The sequence below is a fragment of the Papio anubis genome, chromosome 3 (assembly GCF_008728515.1).
Source record: "Papio anubis isolate 15944 chromosome 3, Panubis1.0, whole genome shotgun sequence".
Taxonomy (NCBI): domain Eukaryota; kingdom Metazoa; phylum Chordata; class Mammalia; order Primates; family Cercopithecidae; genus Papio; species Papio anubis.
The window spans coordinates 27,906,727-27,925,615 of NC_044978.1; the positions used below are offsets into that span (position 1 = coordinate 27,906,727).

At 33.9% G+C, this 18,889-nt stretch overlaps 1 protein-coding gene across 5 annotated transcripts in view; it reads left to right on the forward strand.

The window, feature by feature from the left end:
* Nucleotides 1–18,889, forward strand: part of FSTL5 (follistatin like 5) — a 795,441-nt gene that overhangs the window by 636,582 nt on the left and 139,970 nt on the right. For all 5 annotated transcript variants that reach the window (XM_021938126.2, XM_021938127.2, XM_021938124.2 and 2 more), the window contains 2 exons: nucleotides 8,804–8,965; nucleotides 13,115–13,249. In XM_021938126.2, coding sequence (XP_021793818.2) covers nucleotides 8,804–8,965; nucleotides 13,115–13,249 — 297 coding nt within the window. The remainder of the gene's footprint in view (nucleotides 1–8,803; nucleotides 8,966–13,114; nucleotides 13,250–18,889) is intronic.

The following is an 18,889-nucleotide window of genomic DNA, read 5'->3' on the forward strand; positions in this document are numbered from 1 at the left end:
AGATTAGAGATTAGTCAGATTAGTCTAAATATTTTCAAGAGTTTTTTTACTCCACCCCTTACAGTGCCATAAGTACATTAACATATCTCTTTAAAAAGTTATTTGTTTTAACCTTCAATAAAATAAAATGCTGCAATAACTACTCTGTTTTAGATACATCAGGAGAGCCTAAACATGTGCTTTATGTCACCAGGAAAGCAGGCACAGAAATACTAGGAGAATCATTTTTGAAAGTGTATTTAGTATTTCCAAAAAAAATCATTTAAGTAGTCCTCAAGGACAAGAATAAAATCAGAACTTGGTTTTACCCCTTGTCACTGTGCAAGCATGTGTATATTGTAACACTTTTGAATGAGGAATGGCAGGAAGGGTGCAGCAGATTTCTTGTTGTACTTAGAGCTTTGAAAGTTTATTATTTTTCTGCTTCTAAAAATATTAAAGGCGATGTACAGGATACAGACCCAACTATGGACACTAAGGGTTATTGGGGCCTTTCTGAAGACACCTTCCTCTGCCTCATTTTTCTCTGTGTAGTTAACATGAATCTAATTTAATATTTCCAGAGTATAGCTGGGAAAGGGAACTAAGAAGCCAGTGGGGTGATTGGCTGTAGTCCTGATGTGGTGGCTTTAACTAGTCTTGGTTTGCATTACTTTTATAGTTTCAGTAAATCTGGAAGATTGGCACTTATTCAATAGTCAATTAAATTTGTATATACAAAGGATCCTCCAGACAATAAAAAATAAGAGTGGTGAAATTAACTTTGCACTATATTTGAATCACCAAATAGAGTCTCAGATTGTTTTTGGACCTTCTGGTTTTTTATTGTCATTCTGATGGCTGAAAGAAAAAGATATCAGATAGTTTAAAATACATGCATTAACCAGAGAGCAAATGGTCCAGGTGAACAAAACTTTTATGTCCTGTTCTTGTCTTTTGATATCTCCTGCAGAAACTTCTTTGACAGAGAACTAGAGTCCTCTACTTTATTTACCAAGTCATAGTCTTATTAAGGACACTGTGTGTTACATATACTCTCATGGCCATTCTAAATAGCAAATGCTAAATTGTAAATCTGAGAAAGGAATCAGTGTGATAAGCCTGTAACATACATCCTGTGAAACTTTTCTTCATGATCTTCATTACACCAGTCACTCAGCTACATCAGGGAATTTAATGATTAAATAAGGCAAAACCTCTTCTCTCAAAGAGCCTATTATTAATCATATATATCATATCCTATATTGCTGGATGATATATATTGTTTGACAATATATATTGCTTTGCAATATACAACTCTTTATTTTTAAGTCAGGAAACAACAGGTGCTGGAGAGGATGTGGAGAATTAGGAACACTTTTACACTGTTGGTGGGATTGTAAACTAGTTCAACCATTATGGAAAACAGTATGGCGATTCCTCAAGGATCTAGAACTAGATGTACCATATGACCCAGCCATCCCATTACTGGGTATATACCCAAAGGATTATAAATTATGCTGCTATAAAGACACATGCACACGTATGTTTATTGCAGCACTATTCACAATAGCAAAGACTTGGAATCAACCCAAATGTCCATCAGTGACAGATTGGATTAAGAAAATGTGGCACATATACACCATGGAATACTATGCAGTCAAAATGTCTTTAAATGACAACAAATAAATGTATTTTCATTAGCAGGGAATGTTCCAAATCTGAGGTCTAGAATTCACTTGAGGAGCACTTTCATAAAAACGATATGCATTCTCAATATTAAGTACGGAAAGGTAGCACTCTCTACAATTAAGAAAATTCAGCTGTCCAGAACTATTTGCTTTCAATGTGAATAGATTTAATATTTATAATAAAGATAGCTTGCTATTTTTTCTTGGAAAGGACAGTATGCTTTTTGATATTGGAATTAAAATGTCTAAACCATTTGTTCAAGTGTATTCAAATTCTTATCTAACCTCAAAAATTTACATAGCATGAACATCTGAAAATTATACAATTAATAGTCCATCATTGCATAATTCCTGAATCATTTCCTACAGAGTTTAGTACATTATAATGACAATTATAATGTTCTAGGAATGCCTGGCACTTGTAGGTAATTGATACATGTAGATTTACTGAATGAATGCAGGATTTCTCTCACAACTTTTTTGGTGGTAAACTGGGTAATTGACTGTCCATACAATTGCATGTGACATATATCTAACTACCTATGACATAACTCAAGTTCAAGAAGTATACACTCATTGTAAAAATATAAAAGATTCAGCATGGTGCATATGCTGAAAATGTGTCTCCCACAACCATATTCACTACACTGCATGTCATACTCCCCTAAACACTTCAAAATTCAGCTCATTTTCCTTTAAAGCACTTTGTGTTGATAACTCCGGTTTTTCTGTAACTACCACACCTCTTTCAACTCTATTACAGGACATAAAGTGTTCTGTTACAATTATTGTTTCCTGGTTTTCATTATTGAACAGCACATACTTTGAGAGTATGAGACATATGTTGTCCATCTGTGTCAACCTAACAGTTTACAGTTTATCACAGATATTAAGTAATCAATATATGACTAATTAAATGAACAAAATGAGCATTTTGGTAAGTGGTACTGTATTTGGATTGTTTCTACAAAGATGAGTTTTACCAATTTTGTGGAATGGGAATGCAAATGAAAAAAGATTTGATGGCTTAAATTAATATAATGGTAACTAGAGGCAATAATAACTAAAGGTACCATGAACATGGTTTATTATTCCATTGATTTTAGTCTTATTTCATTTTTATCAATCACATTTTAAATAATGTTTCAGAATGTTTTATAAAGGGTTTGAGCACCATGTGTTAAATATATTTATAGTTAATATATTTGTTCCTTTATTAAACTTAAAATATTTGAAATGTTTTGTTACTGTTATTTACAAATATGCGAACTTGTGTCATGCAAATTTACCAAATTCCCTTATTATCACAATTCATCTAAAGAATCTTTTGTATTTTAATTTACTCTATGCCATCTACAAGTGCTTAAGATAACCCTTATCATAATAAAGAAAATATTTTCTTTTTTTGTTTTCTAAAAGTAAATGAGTTTTCTGCAATTATGGAAAATATCACACAATTTTACTTCTTTAAACTGTTAATATGGTGAATTAAATTCAGTGATTTTTTGAATGTCTATAATTAACTCAATATATTATGGTATATTACCATTTTAGTATTTTGATAAATTTTGTTTGATAATATTTTGTACGGGAATTTTTCATCTATTTTCGTAAGTGACATTGACCACTAATTATTCTTTCTTTTTTTTTTTTTTTTTTTTTGAGACGGAGTCTCGCTCTGTCGCCCAGGCTGGAGTGCAGTGGCGCGATCTCGGCTCACTACAAGCTCCGCCCCCGGGTTCCCGCCATTCTCCGGCCTCAGCCTCCCGAGTAGCTGGGACCACAGGCGCCCGCCACCTCGCCCGGCTAGTTTTTTTGTATTTTTAGTAGAGACGGGATTTCACCGTGTTAGCCAGGATGGTCTCGATCTCCTGACCTCGTGATCCGCCCGTCTCGGCCTCCCAAAGTGCTGGGATTACAGGCTTGAGCCACCGCGCCCGGCACCACTAATTATTCTTTCTTCGAATGCCTTGTCACATTTCGATATCAAGTTTATGCTGACTTCATAAAAAAGCTGGGGATTTTATTATCTATGCTGCATAATAAATTAGCTAAAATATTAGTGGCTTAAAACAACAAACATTTATGCTCTTAGAGATAACAGGAAAATCGAGATGTGCAGTAATAAACAGGGAAATGATTTAAATAATTAAAAAATTTATTTAAATAACCAAATAATTTGAGAACAGTTTAGCTAGGTGATCCTGGCACAAGGTCTTTTCTGAGATTTCAATCAATATGTTGGTCAGAGCTGTAGTCATCTGAAAGCTTGATTGGGGCTGGCATATCTACTTCTAAGATTACTCACTTACATGGCTATTGGCAGGAGGCCTTAGTTTTTTGTTGGCTGTTGTCATGGGGCCTCTCTGTGCCCCTTGGTATACAAGCATCCCCATAAGACTGATTCAGTATCTTATGACATAGCAGTTGAATTCCACAAGAGCAAGAGAGCAATGAAAATATTGCAATACCTTTTATGACCTAATCCTGGATATTATGCACCATTACTTTGCCACAGCTCTGCTCATTAACAGTACATCATTAAATCCAGCCCATAGGTCCCATGTGTAACGTGAGAACAATTAGCCTCTACCTTTTGAAGAGAGGAGTGTCAACAACTGATAGAGATATTTTAACACTACCAAAGAGATGCCTCTAGCCCCGTTTTATTCTCTAAAAGAGTTTGTATAAGATTGCTGTTACTTTTACTTTATTTTGGGAAAGTTCTAAAGTTTTCTTCGATTAAAAGTTTTTAAATAAATTAAATGTATTTAAATGTTATAAGACTTTTTAGATTTTGTACTACTTTTTGTGTAGGTTCTGCTAGATGCTTGCGTTTCCAGAAATCTGTTCATTTTATTTAAAGTTATGTGTTGGCATAAAGCTGTCTATAATTTGTTCTCTTTAGTTTTTACCATTTCTGTAAGAATTTAGCTATCAGTCTGACTTTCTTGGTATGCCATTTTGTTTCTTGGGGTTGCTTTTTATGATTTGTCTTTTTTTCTTTGGTATTCTATAGTTTTGCTGTAATGTCTATATATGGCCTTTTTTTAAGAAAGTCCAACATCTTTAGGCTTTTGGAATCACTGGTTTGATGTCTTACACAGAACTGAGAATATCACAGTGGTTACCTCTTCAAATACTGCTCTCTTCTTTTACTTCAGTAAGGTATTCTTAATCTATTCTGTATTCACTTACTCTCTCATCTGTATTTTCTGTGTTTTGTACCTCTGTGCTTTATTGTGGATATGATTTTTTTCTGACTTAACTTTCTATTCGTGCCTTTCTTCTTCAGCTGTATCTAATCTGGAGTTAAATACAAACATTCAGTTTATAATTTCTGTTTTTGTCATTTAAAAATATTATAGCATTTCTAGTTGATTTATTTTAATTACAATATTATGTTGTATAACTTCCTAACTTTTTATGTTTAGCTATCAACTCTTTAAACACAGGAAGCATAGATGAGTAATAACTCCAGTTACCAGAATTTGGTGGCTTTTTAAAACTTGACTGTTGTTTTTATTTTTACTGGTTAAGTTTGTATTTTCTTGAGGCAAGCCTTGAGATATTTTGTTGCATTCAGCAAACTTGATTTCATAAACCATTTTCAAAATTATTTTAATTATAAAGATAATAGGTTCTTTAAGAGCGGTATTCCATCTATGACTGTCAGGCACTGGGAGGTACCAGAGATCTTGCAATGAATCTTTGGACATTTTGTGGCCAATTAAATACAATGCAACTAGTGACCTAGTACAGAGAAACTGTTACTATGCCAGGATTTCCAGCCACAATTATTGTGGGACCACAATACTAAGCCCATTTACTTTACTTGAGACTGCATACCAGAATCAGCTGATTCCCTGATATTGGCATGTATTTGTAAACCATAAATAAATACATAATCCTGGCTTCCCAGAAGTTTTGGGGTCTGGTGAGGTAGAAGAGATAAATCACTACATTTGATTCAATGTAGCAACAGGGCCAGATCTTAAAGAAACACACACTGAATTAATTAATGGCTAAAAGAAAAAAAATACAAAACCTCTCAAGATGTCTTATTATTTTTTAAATTACATGTGCACACACATGCATATGTGTATATACATGGGAGAAAAAGACAGAAATAAAATACCCTTGATTAGTAATCAACTCTGACTTCAGAATCTTCACCTGCTTTGGAAACTACTCTTGAGGGAGAAACAGCTGTAGCTCACTTCCATGAACCTTAAAGTTTCTTCTGTACTCATTCTGCCATTCCTCATTTTATCCCTAAGTTACTTATGGTTTCTGAAAACGCTTTCCGTAAACTTTTCCAGGATTTTAAGTCCTAGTCAGGAAGATAATCAGAATCAATAATTATCATTTTTTTCAACATTACTAGAAAGTTATCAATTAATCCACACCTCACTTTTAATTGTTGAGTGTTTCTATAATTATGCCTAATGCTGTATTTAAGACATCTCATTTTAATATCAATGATTTTATATATATATATAAAAGATTGCAAAAAAGTTTAAGATTGTATTCATCACTAGTTAATTCAGTGAGTGACTTCTATAAAGAAAATTATTTTACCTAATCAAAATTCAATTATCAAATCAGCAAATGTAACATTAGTAGTGTCTCAGTATATAATACAGGGACTATATATATATATATAAAACATATATGTGTTTGTGTATATATATATATTTTTTGTTTTGTTTTGAGGCGGGAGTGCAATGGCACAATCTTGGCTCACTGCAACCTCCACCTCCCGGGCTCAAGCGATTCTCCTGCCTCAGCCTCCCAAGTAGCTGGGATTAGAGGCATATGCCACCATAACCAGCTAAATTTTTTGTATTTTTAGTAGAGACGGGGTTTCACCATGTTGCCCAGGCTGGTCTTGAACTCCTGATCTCAGGTGATCCACCTGCCTCGGCCTCCCAAAGTACTGGGATTACAGGCGTGAGCCACTGCACCTGGCCAATACAGGGACCATATTTAAATTTTGTCAATTCTCTTAGTAATACACTTTATAGCTTATTTTTCTGAGTCCAGGACCCAATATTGATTTGCATATTTTATTTATTTCTTATAACTCATTTCTTTTAGTCTAGAGTGTTTCATTGGCCTTCTTTGCCTTTCCTTTTTTATTCAGATAAAATCCACATGCCATTTAACTGTGCCTAAATGAACCATATAGTAACTTATAATATATTTACAGTGTTGTGTAACCATCACCACTTTCTAAGCCTAGAACATTTTTGTCACCCCCAAATAAACCTCATATCCATTAAGCAGTGATTTCCCATTCCTCCCTTTCTTCAGTCCCTAGCAACAACCAATCTGCTTTCTGTCTCCATGGATTTGCCCATTCTGAAAGTTTTATAAATGAATTAATATAATATGTAAACATTTGTGTCAAATTCCACTCACTTAGCATAATACCTCCAATATTCATGCTGTAGAATGCATTAGTATTTAAAAATGCAGTAGAATGCATTTTTATGGCGTGGCTGCATCATTTTATATTCCCTCCAGCAATGTGAAAGAGTTCTAGTTTCTCCATATACTCAACCAACAACATGTTATTTTCTGATTTTTGTTTATTGGTTTAAATAGCCATTCCAGAGGGTGTGAAGTGGTAACATGTAGTGGTTTGGATTTGCATTTCCCTCTTTTTCATTTTTTTTTAAATTTTTGAATCTTTTCGTGTGTTTATTAGCCATTTATATGTCTTCAGTGAAGAAACGACTATTCAATTTTTTTGTCCCAAATTTTAATTGAGTTGTTGGCTTTTTAGTTCTGATTTGTAACATTTCTTTATATATTCTGGATACCGTCAGACTTTTCAAATATCTTTTCCTATTTTGTGAGTTGTATTTATACTTTTTTAAAATAGTGTCCTTTGATGCACTACAAAATCTAATATGTTTATTTTATTTTTCTTGTTGCTTGTGCTTTCAGGTCATGTCTAGAAGAAACCATTGTCCACTCCTAGATCAGAAACATTTATTCAATGTTTTCTTCTGAAAGTTTACTGTTTTAGCTCCTATATTTAAGTATGTGACTTATTTTGAATTCAATTTTTTTTTATGGTATGAGGTAGGAGTTCAGGTCTATTTTCTTGCATGTGGTTTTCCAATTGTCCCAGCATGATTGAAAAAGAAATTGACCATCAATGTATGTTTATTTCTACACTCTCAAGTCTATTCCATCTTTGTGTTAGGATTGCACTGCTTTGATTACTGTAGCTTCATTGCATGTTTTGAAATCAGCAGGTATGAGCCCCACAGCTTTGTACTTTTTCAAGATTTTTTTTCACCACTTGGAGGTCTCCTGTAATTTCACATTTATCTGAGGATAACTTATTTAATTTCTTGAAAAAAAAAATGCAGTTAGAACTTTGATAAGAATTACCCTGTACCTTCGTTTTTCCTTTATTTGTCTTTGTCAACTTAGGAGTATGATCACTTTACCAAAAGCCTTTGCCAGTTTGTACCATGTTACCAATCAGTTCTTTCAATCCAGGAATACAAGGTGTCTTTGGATTTATTTCAGTCTTCTTTAAATTCTTTCAACAAAGTTTCATAGTATTTAGTATGAAAGTTTTGCATCTCTTTGGTGAACTTTATTCCTAAATACTTTATTTTTTAATACTATTGTAAATGGAATTATTAATTTCCTAACAGGCTATAATAAAAAGAGTTTATTTTCCTTCCATTTTATACTCATTCATTTATTTATATAACTGAATTCATAGTTTTATTTAATTCCTCATACTCCCTTGTAATTACTAATTATTTCAGTGCTCAAATTGTCCCATATTTAGCAAATTGGAGTCTCTTTTAACTGGTTTTTGTATCCTTTTGGTATGCCTCATCATTCTTTGAGGACTTCTTTAATTTCTGAAACAAGGTATTCCAGGCACACCTTATATTTTCCCTAGCAAAATCCCAGAATAGTTGTTATCCAGTTAACACTGGTACATTTCAGTGAATAATACTATTTGGAAACTACAGTCTGTAGAAATGTATAGCATCATTAAAATATATAATATATTATTTATCTTTTTGCAATTTTTGTTTCTTTTGGAAAATTAAATAGAAAATATGAATCACTTTCTCTTTCATTTTTTCCTTCAGTTCCTCCAGTCATCCGGGTGTATCCAGAGAGTCAGGCTAGAGAGCCTGGGGTAACTGCCAGTCTTAGGTGCCATGCAGAGGGCATACCAAAGCCTCAGCTTGGCTGGTTGAAGAATGGAATTGATATTACACCAAAGCTGTCCAAACAACTCACGCTTCAAGGTGCCTTTTACTTGCATTTTTTTTCTCTTAAATGACCATGTTGAAAATTTATACTAAAATTTATAACGTTATCTGGAAAATAAAAGAAAAGTGAGTGTTACTGGCAACAGAATGTCACAAACATGAAAAAAATGCTTATGTCTAAGAAATTATATGGGAAAGACTCTTTTAACATTTTAATGTTTTTAATAATAGTCTTGTCATAATGATTAATTGTGTCATTATTTTGGTGATAAGTAGAATATTAAATTATGTATCTTTAAAATACTTGTCCTGTGAATTATAGCAGTTATGCTGAACAGAATAATTGGATCCTTTCACTGAAATTCATTTCTGAAGTTAATTTTTAAATGTTTAAGTAAAACCTTGAATGTGTATTATAGAGGATTTCAATACAGAATTTTTAATGAAATTTTTAGCATATTTTCTAAATGAAGGGAGAAAAATATCAAAAAGTTACTAAATGTTTTCTATTTACATTTTCAAAGTTTTGTATTACATTCTAATATACAAAATATTGTACATATTCTAATATTCTAATGTGTAGACATGAATAAATTACTGTATATTAGATAATAATAATCCCAAATATGTGGAAAATAAATAAAAGCAGGCAAGATTTGTAAGATCAAATCATTTAAATAGTCCAAAAGCAGTTGCATATAATATATTAATTATATTAGCGTTAAAAAAAAGCACAAATTTTTTTTCATTGTTGGGGTAACACACAACACTCATTTTACTGTATTATCTTCTTCGTGGGCATTATAGTTCTTATTTTATAACTTTAATTTTCTTTAATTTATACTATTAAACATGAACATACTTTGTCACTTTATTACATAGATTTCTATTATTATTCCACTTTAATAATGGATATATATAATTATACATTTTTAAATAAAACTTTTTAAAACTTTTACTTATTCTTGCAAGTCAATAGAGACATGTCTGTGAAACTGTCCTTAAACTTTAAAAACTTTAATCCTAGAAATCACTAATGTGCATACATAGGTCAGACACATTTGCACACATATCTAGTGATTACCTCGAGAGGTCTATAATGTAAGAGGAGAAGACTTATCTGATTAACAGAAATGAAATGAATAAAAATCTAAATAGCCTCTGACTTTGTCTCTTGTCCATTTAATAGCAATAAACCATATTATAAAAGTATGTCAAATTTTTCTCTCAGGAATATACATGACAACGCATTTTTGAAGTTGTTACACTCCAGACTGCAAAGAAATTACTGTCAGTTTTTACAACAGGGAAAAATAGCTAAAGTTTTACGAGAATATGACAAAAAATGAAAGGAGAGAAGAGATAATTCTAAGCACATGGGGTATAAACGCCATGTGGCTTAATAACTATTTAATTATCTACTTATTCATCAGATGCTTCTTTAGTGTTTGTATGTGAAGTCCAAGTCCAGACACTAATTTAATATCTATGGCAATGGCTGGGATAATATGTGAATTAGAGAGAGTAAAATCCTAAGAAAGCACATATATTTTATTAACAGACAAGTGAAGAAAACAATAGAAAGAGACTAAAATTCATCAAAAGACAGGAAAGTAGGTGATAGTATGGAAGAAGAGAAAGTTAAAAATAAAGAGTTTGACAATGGCAAATGCATAGAAAGTTCAATAAAAGACATTGATAAGTGTTTACTTCAAGTGATGAGCATGTTCTTGTGACATTTAGCAAAACAGTATCAGTAACAATCAGTTTTCAATGTGTTTAGAAATGAAAAGGAGACAAGAAATACAAAAATCTTTTTTTGGCAGCTCCTGGTGGGGAGGCTTAGAACTGACAGAGATATTTCTTCTTGGATAATTCATCAATCTGAGAAGGTTCAGTAGGGAGAAATGAGAAGGATGAAGGCTGCAGGAAGAGTCATAGAAATCAATAAGAAATAAGGGGAGATTTGCCTTGGAAAGAAACAGAAAATTTCCTGTGAGAAGTAAATCAAGGTGAAACTAGGAACAGAAAGTTTTGAGGCTGCTTTCTGATCACTTCTATTTACCTCACGATTGAAAGATCAAAATCACTTGCTGAGAGTGAAGTTACTATTATGATGGGAAACATCAAACAAAGTATATAAAGATTTGAAGTAAAAGTAGAGGTGGATATGAAAGGCATCTAACTGGAAAGGTCAAGTGAAATGAATAGCAAGTAGTTTTGAATGTCCTAGAAATTGAAAACTGTGAATCTGAAAATTATAAACTTGCTTATGCAATAGTCTCATAACTTACTCAAAGAACTAGGTGCAGGGACACCAGATGCAGAGATGGGTTAGCTTACTCTAGTTCTAGAAGTTAGGAAGGCAGATGTGTCAGGATGGTAAACAGATAAAGGGATTGGTAGTTCTGGCAATAGAGTGGCAACATCTAGGAATGCTAGATCACATAGGAAGAGAAGGAAAGACAACGGGACATATAGGTTAGGAGAACATGTAAAAATTTTGGGAGACAGCATTTTAAGAAGGAAGAAATTTATTTGATATTTCAAAACAAAACCCAGAGAATTTAGGCTATTAAGTGTGTGGATCCTGAGGAAAAAAAAAAAATAGGTGTGATTTTGGAGGAGGCCGTATCTTATATAAAACAAGAAGGTGAAGCAAATGTAAATACATTGTTTACTATCTATCTTTAGAGCAGGTTCCTATAAACTAAGACCCACAGACCATATCTAGATAGCTGTCTGTTTTCTGAAATAAAGGTGGGTTTTGTTTTTGTTTTTGTTTTTGCTTTTTTTTTTCTCCTTGTTGTTGTTGGTTTGTCTTTAGAATACAGTAGCACTCATTTTTCAAAACATATTGTGTAGCTGCTTTAATGCTGCTATGGCAGAGGTTAGTAGTTACCGCAGAAACTGTGTGGCCCACAAAGCCTAAATTATTTACACCTGGCCTGTTGCAACAAAATGAAAACCTGCCAATCCCTTTTTTGGAGTAGTGATTCTCAATGAATGATGCGAGGAATGAGGGTGTGTAGTAAGCATTTGCAAATAAAGAAAGAAGTTCAAGTTATTCAAATGATTATCTCTCTCAAACATCCACATCCACTGCCTCTCCATATCTCACATCCCTTGGGAGCTACTGGGCTCCTAGCAATGGCAATCAAGCTCTTTTCTCATTGGCTTTCTACCCTTGTTTTCCCAAACCACACTGATTATGTTGCCTTCTGCCTGTCACAGATAGTCATGTCCCATTCTACTGTATGTGTGGTTCTTGTAACTGAACAACATGGAACACACAGACACAACTATATACACACACACACACACACAGGCATGCACACACACATACACACAGAAAGAAAACAAAGAAAAAGAAAAGAAAGAGAAACTTAAACAAATGACTACAACAAACACTCAACTGCCGGGTGTGGTGGCTCACGCCTGTAATCCCAGCCCTTTGGGAGGCCAAGGCAGGCAGATCACCTGAGGTCAGGAGTTCGAGACCAGCCTGGCAAACATGGTGAAATCCCATCTCTACTGAAAACACAAAAAATTAGCCAGGGGTGGCAGTGTGGGCCTGTAGTCCCAGCTACTCGGGAAGCTGAGGCAGGAGAATTGCTTGAACCTGGGAGGCGGAGGTTTCAGGGAGTCGAGATCGTGCCACTGCACTCCAGCATGGGCAACAGAGTGAGACTCTGTCTCAAAATAATAGTAATAATAATAATAAGCTTGATGAATGGCAATAGTATACCTGTATGATTTAGCTCAGTTAATTACTCTTTGAAAACATCTTTCATATGTATTTACCTGCAAGCTAATCATATTGCTATTATTAGATTTCTGAAAAAGCTTAGGGGAATGTAGGTTCTGAATATTATAAGTAAATATATAACTGAAATTATACTTATCAATATGAAATACCTCATATACAATGTAGAATATAGGAAATGATATGAAACATAAAATATGCATTCGATATAGAGTATTGGGCTGTCTTATAGAATGACAGCACGGTTTATGAACACTTGCATGCTTCTGGAATAATTTGGCATGCCTTCAAAGTATGGAAGTAGGAAGGGAAACAGTTTAATTAGGACAAGCCAAGAGAACTGTTTGACTGTGTAATCAGAAAGCACTGTTCCAAAACTGAAATTGTAGTTTACAAGTTTCATTTCCCTTCTTTTTCAGCAAATGGCAGTGAGGTTCACATAAGCAATGTGCGCTATGAAGATACTGGAGCATACACTTGTATCGCAAAGAATGAAGCAGGAGTGGATGAAGACATCTCTTCTCTTTTTGTGGAAGACTCTGCTAGAAAGACCCGTATGTATTGAACCGCCCCCCGCTAGCAGACACACACCATACTCAACATACATTTTTACAGCTTTTTTTAAAAAGTAAATGCACCAGAAAACTGTGAATTGCACAATGCATTATAACAAATAGATTTTATATGTAGGAAGGATAAAAATCTTGAAATACTAAAAGCAGATTTAAAGATGAAAAAAAGTTGTGAAATTTTCATTACAACACTAGATTTTATTTTTTTGCAAGTACATATGGTGTTTCAGGTCCTGTCTTCCCATTTGCTCTTGGAGGAATTTATATCTCTTGCAAAATCCCTCCCCTCAATTAAATGTGAGGAATTCAAGGCCCCCAAATGTATCCAACATGTATCGTCTAGGTAGAATACATTACTATATTTCTTTTCCTGTCAGTTACAGTGAAGTCACTGGATTAAGACCTGTACAGCATCCTTCTCTACAGAAGGTTCAGTGGTAACTGCCACTCCAAGGCACTCACTGCCCCGACACAAAAACCACACTGTGGCTGTTCTTGGTTTAGTGCTAAAAATCCTTTGCCATCATGGTTCATGCTGTCTGATTGTCTCCTGGAGTTATACCCAAAATGACTTGTTCTCTTTTATTTTCTTTAATTACTTGACAAAAGGGATACAGATAGGGTGAGGATGCTGAGGATGGATTGCTTTTTATGATAGCTGAATTGTTTGGAGCTCAAACTACTATTACAGCATGTATCAAGTGCGCTCTTTGCAAGCAAACAAACAGGCATTTTCTTCCCTTGGTCCACACATGCCACAGTGTGACTGTTTTGGGATAGGGTCTGGATGTTCTTGAAACGACTACTTCCCTTGCTCTCTGCTCTTCAATCCGACTTGTTATTAATATACGTTTTGCAAGAGTCTGATGTTATTGGACCCTCTAACTTGACAGGCCCATTTTTCTGAATCCAGTGTTTGAACAAGGTTAAAGCATTGACCTAGCCAGTAGTCTTCCTATTCTTTCTTAAGTCACTTAGTGCATATTGGCATGAGTGGATCCGTTAAGAAAGGAGGACCTTACCCAGGTCCCAACTACTAACGTATCATTATCTTCATTTTTTCTGGTTAGGACAACCATCATTATAAAGAAATATTTAAAAAAGAAAGTCTTTAGGTAGAAAAAAGAAAAAAAAAGCTGGATTTAATGGCCTGCATAAGGTCCACCATAATTCCCTTACTCTATTCCTTTTATGTGGTATAGCCAATACTAAGTTGGAATTCACTTTCTGTGAAAAATTAATTTTAGGCGGCAAGGAATTAAAAACGTTTGCTTTCTTTGTCCTTATGATGATGTTTATGAAACAGATTTTAATATCAACTCTATATTCTTACTTTATTTTAATGTTTGTTATGTACTTTTAAATTTATTTCCCTAGTTACAACAGTAAAACACCTAGTCAAAGCTCCCTTTATCAACTATCATATAACTTTTTAGTGTGTGAATTCTAGGAAAATTTTAGGAGAAGATTTAACACGATTAAGTTTTCAGCAAGGTTTAAATCTTGTTGAAGTAAAAGTGCCCGTTTAAAAAATAATAATGCACGTAATTAAAATCAGGACAATACTAAATAAGTAAACCGAGTAGAATATTAGCAACTGCGGGAAAGTATAAACAGAAAATGTAATAATGTAATAATAATATTATTATGTAAAAATGTAATAATGTAATAACTTGACAGAAGACAGTTTCCCTTAGGCTGCCTCCTAATAGTTAGATGCCAGAACTCTGTATAACAAAAGAAAACCAAAATCTGGTGGATTTCATAGTAGTGAAAATTACCACCTTTTGTAACCCCCATCTTAAGGATTGTGGATCTGCGTTCTTTTCTAGTAATTTCGTGGAAAGAGACCAATACTAGATATACATGGCACATTTGTATTTTGGAATGCTAGATATTTTCCTTCTTTTTTAATTTTATTTTTTTAATAATTTCAAATTTTATTATAAAGAGTGCATGTGCAGGCGTGTTACATGGGTATATTGCTTGATCCTGAGGTTTTTGGTACAAGTGATCATATCATCCAGGTAGTGAGCATAGTACCCAATAGAATGTCTTTCAGCCCATGCCTTCTTTCATACCTCACTCCTTTAGTAGTCCCCAGTGTCTCTTTTTCCCATCTTTATGTCTGTGTGTATTCCATATTTAGCTCCTACCTATAAGTGAGAACATGTGGTATTTGGTTTCTGTTCTTGCATTAATTCACTTAGGATAATGGCCTCCAGCTTCATTCATTTTGTTGCAAAGACTATGATTTCATCCTTCTTTAAGGCCACATAGTATTCCATGATGTATGTGTACCACAGTTTCTTCAACCAACCCACCGTTTATAGGCACCTAGACTGATTCCATGTCTTTGCTATTGTGAATAGTGCTGCAACAAACATGCAAGTGCATGTGTCTTTTCGGTAGAATGATTTATTTTATTTTGGATATAAACCCAGTAATGGGATTGCGGGGTCAAATAGTACATCTGTTTTAAGTTCTATGAGAAATCTCCAAACTGCTTTCCACAGTAGCTGAACAAGTTTGCCCTCTCACCAACAGGATATAAGCATTTTCTTTTCTCCATAGCCTTGCCAGCATCTACTGTTTTTTGAATTTTTAATAATAGTCATTCGGACTAGTGTGCGATGATATCTCATAGCAGTTTTGATTTGCATTTCTCTGATGCAAATCAGAGTGGTGATGTGGAGCATTTTTCATATGTTTGCTGACCATTTGTATGACTTCTTTTAGTAAGTGTCTGTTCTTATGCTTTGCCCATTTTTAAACTGGATTATTCGATTTTTGCTTATTGATTTGGGATCCTTGTAGATTCTGGATATCAGACTTTTATTGCTTGCATAGTTCACATGTATGTTCTCCCATTCGGTAGGCTGTCTGTTCACTTTGTTAGTAATTTTTTTCTTTTCTGTACAGAAGCTCTTTAGGTACTCTTGTCAATTATTATTTTGTTGCGATTGCTTTCGGCGACTTAGCCATAGATTCTCTGCCAAAACCAATGTGGAGAAGGGTATTTTCCACGTTTACTTTTAGAATTCTTATAATTTAAGGTCTTACACTGAAATCTTTAACCCATCTTGAGTTAATTTGTGTGTACGGTAAGAGGTAGCGGTACAGTTTCATTCTTCTGCATGTGGCTAGCCAGTTATCCCAGGACCATTTATTGAATAGGGAGTCCCTTCCCTGTTGCTTTTTTTTGGTCTATTTTGTCAAAGATAAGATGGTTGTAAGTGTATGGGTTTATTTCTGGGGTGTCTGTTTCATTCCATTGCTCTTTGTGTCTGTTTTTATACCAGTACCATGCTGTTATGGTTACTGTCTCCCTGCAGTATATTATGATGCCTATGGATTTGTCCTTTTTCCTTAGGATTCTTTGGCTACTCATGCTCTCTTTTGGTTCCAAATGAATTTGAGGATAGATTTTTCTAATACTGTGAGATATGACATTGGTATCTTTGTAGAGACATCTTTTAATCTGTAAATTGCTTTGGATAGCATGGCCATTTTAGCAATATTGATTCTTCCAGTACATGAGCATGCAATACTTTTCCGTTCATTTGTGTCATCTCTGATTTCTTTCAGCAATGCTTTGTAGTTATCCTTTTAGAGATCTTTCACATCATTGGTTAAATAAATTCCTAGGTATTACATACATTTTTAGCTATTATAAATGGAATTGTGTTTTCAATTTGGTATCAACTACAATGGTATTGGTATATAGAAATGTTGCTAGTTTTTGTACATTGATTTTGTATCCTGAAACTTTACTGAATTTGTCAGTTCCATGAAGCTTTTTGCAACATCATTAGGGTTTTTTTTTAATGTATAGGATCATATTCCCAGCAAAGAGAGATACTTTGACTTCTTCTTTTCCTATTTGGATGTCTTTTATTTCTTTCTCTTTCCTGATTGCTCTGGGTAGGACTTCCAGTACTATGTTGAACAGAAGTAGTGAGAGTGGGCATTCTTTTCTTATTCCAGTTCTCAAGAGAAATGCTTCCAGCTTTTGTCCATTCAGTATGATACTGGCTATGGGTCTGTCATAAGGTGGTTCTTATTTTTTAAGATATGTTCCTTTGATGCCTATTCTGTTGAGGTTTTACCCTGAATGAATATTGGATTTTATCAAAGGCTTTTCCTGCATCTATTGAGAGATCATATGATCTTTGTTTTTAATTCTATTTATGTGGTGAATTGCATTTGTTGATTTGCATGTGTTGAACCACCCTTGAATTCAAGAATAAAGCTTACTTGATCATGATGAATTAACTTTTTGAGGTTCTACTGGATTCAGTTTGCTAGTACTTTATTGAGGATTTTTGCATCTGTGTACATCAGAGATATTATCCTGAAGTTTCTTTTTGGTTGTTGTTGTTATGTCTCTGTGAGATTTTGGTATCAGGATGATGGTGCCTTCATAGAATCATTTAGAGAGAAGGCCCTCCTCCTACTAAATAGTTTCAGTAGGATTGGTATCAGTGCTTTTTTGTGTCTGGTAGACTTCGGCTATTCATTCTTCTGGTCCAGGGCTCTTTTTGGTCGGTACATTTTGTATTATTTACTTACTCAGTTTCCAAACTTATTGGTCTGGTCAGGTTTTCACTTTCCTTCTTGTTCAATCTTGAAGGGTTATGTGTTTCCAGGAATTCATACATTTTGTCTCGATTTTGTAATTAATGTGCATAGAGGTGTTCATAACAGTCTCTGAGGATCTTTTGTACTTCTGAGGGATCATTTGTAATGTTATCTTTGGCTTTTCTGATTGCACTCACTTGGATCTTCTCTTTTTCTTTTCCTTCATTAATCTAGCTATTGGTCTATTGGTTTTTTATTCTTTTAAAATAGCTATTGGCTATTGGTTTTTTATTCTTTTAAAAAACAAACTCTTCCTTTCATTAATCTTTTGTAAGGACTTTTGGTTCTCAATTTTGTTCAGTTCTCTCATTCTAGTTATTTTCTTCTATTAGCTTTGGAATTGGATTGCTCTTTTTTTTTTTCTAGTTCCTCTAGGTCTGATGTTGGATTGCTAACTCGAGGTCTTTCTAACCTCTTGATGCAGTTGTTTACCACTACATACTTTTCTCTTAGCACTGCTTAAGCAGCATCCCAAAGATTTTAAGTTGTGTTTCTATTTTCATTAATTTCAAAGATTTTTTTATTTCTGCCTTAATTTTATTGTTCACTCAAGAGTTATTCAGAAGCAAGTTTTTTAATTTCTCTGTATTTGTGTTGTTTTGAGAGATCTCCTTGGTATTGATTTCTATCTTCTTTGCAATGTGGTTTGAGAGGGTGCTTGATATTATTTTTATTTTTTTTGAATTTATTAAGACTTGTGTTACAGCAAAGCATGTGGTCAATCCATGTGCAAATGAGAAGAATGTATATTCTGTGGTGATTTGGTGGAGTATTCTGTAGCTGTTTATTAGGACCCATTGGTCAGTTGTCAATTTTAAGTCCATAATTTCTTTTTCAGTTTTCTGCTGCAGTGATCTGTCTAATGTTGTCAGTGGGGTGTTGAAGTCCCCCCACTATTATTGTGTGTCTGGAAACATATTTTCAAAAATGCCAAAAGAACCAATCAAAGACCCATTAGTAATAAATATACTCTTCTTATTT